This window comes from Neophocaena asiaeorientalis, unplaced genomic scaffold (genome assembly GCF_003031525.2).
Source record: "Neophocaena asiaeorientalis asiaeorientalis breed wild unplaced genomic scaffold, Neophocaena_asiaeorientalis_V1.1 scaffold298, whole genome shotgun sequence".
NCBI classification, from domain to species: Eukaryota; Metazoa; Chordata; class Mammalia; order Artiodactyla; family Phocoenidae; genus Neophocaena; species Neophocaena asiaeorientalis.
The window spans coordinates 420,659-426,658 of NW_020171997.1; the positions used below are offsets into that span (position 1 = coordinate 420,659).

Consider the following 6,000-nt stretch of genomic DNA (forward strand, 5'->3'; position numbering starts at 1 on the left):
AGGGGAGACAGTGCAACAAATTTTTTATGCCTAGTCTCATTTGTACTCTATATGTTTTATGAATTTAGGCAACCCACTATTCAAAAAGTGTCATGCATAATTTATAACTAATATCTGCACATATACACAGTATATGTCCTTAAAAATTAAAGTCTGTATTGGTTTCTATTCTAAGTGCAATTCTAGATATTGGCATTCAACAATAAAACTCACACTGAAACGATCCTTTGTTTTTAGCAAAAAAGAGAAGCTGCTGTAGTCAACAGCTGCACAAACAGAAGATGTCACTAGTAGGAACAGACTGGCAAACTTTCTCCTATAGTTACAACTCCGTATGGTTTTATAAGTTGTTTATTGTGACTTTGGGGCCTTCAGTGTCATACATCAAAATGCAGCCTAAGTTGTTCTTAGGCCTGAAAAGTAAAAATCCCAAACTATTTTTTAAATTCCATATAATAAAGCCCAAGAGACAATATGTTAAGCAAGCAACAAATTCTGGCAGTATTTCAATTATATTAGCATAGAGATCAAAGGAAAAAATGTTTTAACATAGTGGACAACAAAATGTTATGAAAAAATTAGACTACTTACTTCATACAATGATATGCCTCAGTTTGAATTTCTGTTTAGTCTCTCTACTTTTGCCATGATCTGTTTTTTAGAAATCAAAAATTTTATAGCAAAAAAAAACAATGTATAGCAAATTTTTGTCTCCTTAATTAAAATATAAATATGAAAGAAGTCTGAACACAGAACAAAATCTATTCCTGTACTCTGTTAAAAAAAAAAAAACTACACAATAAAATTTTCTTTATCTTTCAGAAATTATTTCAGAATTTTCCAAATTAATGAAAAATCATAATCCCAGAAACCTGTATTTGAAAAAACAAAACTTAAGCTGTTTCACATTCATTTAAAATTCTGCATATAGTAAAACAAACATCAGTAAAATTTCTTTGATGTGAATAATCTAGAAAACCCAAGAATTTATCAGAACAAAAAACTATAAAAACCTTATTTAAAAGTTTATTGAACAAACGCATTCAGATCACTGAGAGCCTATATATAATTCAACAAACATGCATTGAGTTCATGTTCTGAAGAGAGCACCACACGACGCTGGTTTAGGGAAAATGGGCAAACATTACTACGAAGCACACATCAACAGAAAATGCATACTAAACTCCTCTGAGACAGAACATTCAGAAGAGGGCGAATAATACTCCCAAATTAAGCAACAGAAAAAAGACACTCACTTGAAATCAAAACTGAAGTAGAACATAATACGGCACGCTCCCACAGTGAAATGTCAGTATGTACTACACACCTAGAGAAAAAATATGACCATGGAAACCCTCCACATTCTTCCTATGTTAAGGTAAATATGATATATCAAACATTATTTTACATATCATGGCCAAAGATAAAATGTCTTCTGAAGGAAAAAATCCTTCAGAGATACCTGCTGGCTTTATTGTTTTCTGGTTGGAAGGTTTTATACTGAAAGTAAACCACTTGCCAAAACAAATCACAGTAGTTATACATATGAGTTCTGCCAAGACTTTAGAAAATACTGAAAAAACAAAAAAACCATTTACCTTAGACTCTGACCACTTGCTTTCCTATCCATACATTTTCTCCCTTTTCTTAAAACAGACCACATTTAATCCTGTTAAAGTCTGGTGGTACTTTTCTAACATCCAACTTTCTAAATTTAATTCTAGTTTTTGGAATATCTAATTAATTAATTCCTGCTTTTACATTTTTTTTCTCTCTTTCTTTGAAGGGTTTACCCCCAAACTTCTTGCCTTGGATGCTTAATTTTTAATTTCCTTTTAAAATGTTGAATAATGAAAACATTTATGACTATGCATTTGCCTCAGAGTAAGCTTCAGCCACATCCCATACATTGTCATGTGTAGTATTTTATTACTTTTTCAAAAATCTAAAATTCTACTTTATATTTCCTCTTTGACTTAAAAGCTTAGGGAAAAATGCCTTTTAAAATTTCCAAATGGTATTTTCAGTAAATGAGCATTATTTACCTTCTTTTTAATTACAAAAGTATTATTTTTAAAATCTGTTAAGACAATCATTTACTTAGATCTATAAAAGCTAACTGTAAGTACTGCTGAATAATAAACATTTTAGAGTAACTTATCTAGAATATATTTAGTTTGCAGTGCTGATATTATTTGAAGTTTATAAATTATTTAAAGAAAAAAATTATAAACCAAATAATTTTATATCTTTATTGGTAATCAGCACTTTGCATGAAGCCATATGCATTTATTACACATTTGCTTTTCTAAGAATTAAAGACATCACTGATCAATAATTTTGCAAATTATTTTAAAAGAACTTATCTAATGTTAATGTACTAAATATCAAGCCAATGTTTAAATTATTTGATAATACAAATGAAATAGTAAACCTCAAGTGTTCTGTTACTTCTAAGGTTATTGTTTATTTTTTAAAAATCTCAAAACACTGTCCTAAATTTACTAAAAATAGAAACACTAAGACTTTATAAACAAAATGAACTCCATGATTTATGCTTCACATCCCTTTATACCAGCTTTTTTTCCCTTAAGAACAACAACAACAAAAAGGCACAATACCAAGTAGTTCTTAGAACTAACTCTGGCAATTAAAATTAAGCTACTTGTTTTGATTTAATATAGTCTTGGTAAAAGAGAATACTCCTGAGATTCCCTTCTGGTTATAACATTCTTTCAAATACTCATTACTACAATTAAGACTATCAGCTAGCATGTATTCCCAGTAACTTATTTTTTATAATCTTGATCAACGCACACACAATTTATCCTTTTATACAAAGATTTTATATTTTTTTTAAAAAAGAGGTAATTCAACAACAGCAACATGAATGCCTTCAGGCAAAACATGCTGAGTTTTTTTCTTAAGTTACACTTGTGCAATACTACAAGGATTTCGCTTAGATTAAGACAAAATGCAGAAAGTGTGTATTAGTACTATTTTTTAAAAATCAAACTTCTATGAATGGCTAACCACTACAATATTATAAGTTTTAATGCTGTAGACATTCCCAGAAATTCTAAATACAAACCAACAATGGTTTAAAATGAAAAAAATAAATGTTTTGTGAGAAAAAATGGGAATTCAGCACATATGGCATCTGTTTTTAATGACTTTTACCTATTAAATTCACTTCGTTATTAAAAATATAAAAGTACATTCCAAATAACTTGGAAAAGCCATTGCATTACTCAGTGGTATAGTGAAAACAATCAAGAACTCCACAAAGTGGACAAATCTCAGTTCTAGCCCCTAATCTATCATGAAATGAATGGTTCTGTGCCTTTTTTCAATGATGAATATGAGCATATGATGAAAATAATGGAGTCTTGCCCCAGAAAAGTGCTAATTAAAACGAAGAAGACTCCTTCCAGGTCATCTATGGATCCCTGAATTAACTCCCTACAGCACGAACCAGGCATCACTTCCTGGGGTCTCAGCTTCCTGTGAGCATGTGGGGGGAAAGGGGGATTGATTCAAATTATTCTCTCATTTAAGGTTAGGCTAAGGAAGAGGAGGGAAAAAAAAAAGAAAAATTCTTCAATGGAAAACCTACATTTATGATTTTTCTCTGAACCTTAAATTTCTACAAGATTTTAATAGGTTGTGGACTTTGGAAAGATACAGGATGAAAGATGAAGAGGCTCTCTAAATAATTTGCTCATAGCACTTGCTGTTAAGATAAATCACACACAAATAACTATGCTAAGGGTTACCATCTAAATAGTTCATTACATTTCCTCTGGGATGAAGGGAACCATAAGTATACATATGGCAGCATTACTAGTTACAGTTCTGTCATCACAGAGAACGACCAAAATGTTTAACCCTTTCATTAGTGACACACATACAAAAAAATCATTCAAGAAAACTTCCTATTCACTTGTCAGGCTTTCAAATCTCAGACACTTTTGATAGATACCTTGAAAAATTGTTTTTCATTAAATTGGATATAGAGTGTATATAAAATACCCTGGGTCACAGGAAAGCCGGTATGTATTTGCCAAGGGGCCCCAATCAATTTTGCTTCGGTAAATACACATATTGTTTCATAAAACTCATTTGTGTTTTCAGAGGCATATTCACATAAAGCTTTTTTTAAATAAAGATTTTGTAAAAATACACACACACACACACACACACACACACACACACACACACACAACCAGGAGGCTGCTCTTTGCCTGCTAAGAGATCCCGATTTAAAATCAGAACTGGCTCTCACTAGCTACAAATATACAGATACAGGAATTTGGGGAATCTGGTCTCATTATTCAGGTGTTAATTATCCATTTGTAAAGTAATTAGGCAAATCCCTAGTCTCTGTTTTTCCTTCATCTATTTGCCTAGTTCATCACTGGGCAAGGCCTTCAACTGAAGAGGGGAATGGAGAGTGAGTAAACTTAGATTTCATCAAATTAAATCGTTTCACACAGGTCTCAGGATGGAAAATACCGAAACTTCTGTGGGGGAAGAAAACTATTATTTTAGATTATTTTTTTAACACTATCACCATCCCAGCCTCCCAGCACCTACTGGCTTGGATAATCAATAATTTGATGCAACTGAAAACACTAATGGGACTGCTTTGTGAATATGAAAACGGGCTCGGAAATGAATTCGCGCTTCGGTCCTACACCTTTAAAATATAATAGCGACTTCTTAAAAACATTTATTTTTGCGAAATAGTTGGCTAGAAGGGCAAAGGGAAACCGTAGTATTTCATATCTAAAAGGGAAGACCTCCCTAAAACCACTGCAAAAACAATGCTTCGCTCAAGGTAAACGTAGATATTAAAAAAGCCCATAAACCTCCCCCCACCTTCGTCTGTAGTTATCACACATTCTATGACAGTTTTTCTAAGTGAGAAACCTTCAAAAGCCTTTCCACCTTGAAAACACATTCCAGAACTGAAGGGAAGGGAAGTGGGGGGTAGGTGGTATTCTCTGGAAGTTATAAACCCTCTCTCGGGAAAGCACGGACAACTTGGGAGCCGTCTGGCCCCTTTCACCAAGCCAGGGAGGAAGGGCAAAAGCGAGTCCCCAGCCCGGGGGGAACGGGGCTGGAAAAGCCCCCAAGCTCGAGACAGCAGCTGGAACAATGCAGGAGAGTGGGGCGCCGCCAGGCTCCCGGGGAAAGGAGGTCTGCGCCAGCAAAAACCCGAAGGCTTCGGCCGTCCGGGCCCACGCTCGGAGACCAGGGCCCGCCCGGGAGGAAGCAGCGACCCCCAGCTCCCGGCCCGGCCGGCCCAGCCCAAACCCGCGTACCTGATCTGCGGGGGCTCGGTCCATGGCGCCTGCAGCCGCAACGGGCCCGCGTTAGTCGGTGTCGAGAGCGCCTCGGGCCGCTTTCTCCATGGCCCCCCGCTCGGGTCTAGACCGGGCTCCAGACCTCCGCCCCTATCTATCTGGCCCCGACACAGAGTCCCGCTACGCCACTGGCCGAGGAGGCGGCTCCAGCTCCGGGAGGAGGAGGCGGCGGCAGCCTCGCCGAGGGATCATCTGGGACGGAAGCCGAGGAGGGCCCAAATTGGAGAAAGCCGTAGGCGGAAATGGCGGTGCGCAAAAGGGAAAGAAGGGGGAGGAGACCGAGGGGGGCAGTGGGCGGAGTGACCGCAGGCGGCGTGAGCTGGCAGTAAACGAGCCAGAGCTGGCTGATCTGGATGCTGAGGCCAGGTGGAGATTCTCAGGAGCAAGTGCCCATAATCACTGTGCACTTTACGCGGGACTTAACTGCCCCTCTGGACTGCTAAACTAGAGGAGCGTGGGACCATTTGGGACTCAGGACCCTCGGTTTTTAGTCTTCAGGGACCTCAGAGACCACTTACTTATCTCAAACTACCTCTTAGTGATACTGGAAGAGCTTTTAGCTGCCTGTACATATGATCCTTTCTTATGTTATCCGGCTAAAGGGAGTCTTGACTGTAAAGGAAAACACCGC

General features: G+C 37.3%; 1 protein-coding gene across 1 annotated transcript in view; it reads right to left on the reverse strand.

Moving 5' to 3' along the window:
- The window catches only part of SECISBP2L (SECIS binding protein 2 like), a 61,194-nt gene extending 55,567 nt beyond the window's left edge, over window positions 1-5,627 (reverse strand). The window contains exon 1 of the mRNA XM_024748791.1: window positions 5,328-5,627. Within this exon, the coding sequence (XP_024604559.1) occupies window positions 5,328-5,351 (24 nt within the window). The 5' untranslated portion in view covers window positions 5,352-5,627. The remainder of the gene's footprint in view (window positions 1-5,327) is intronic.
- Window positions 5,628-6,000: the final 373 nt, after the last annotated feature.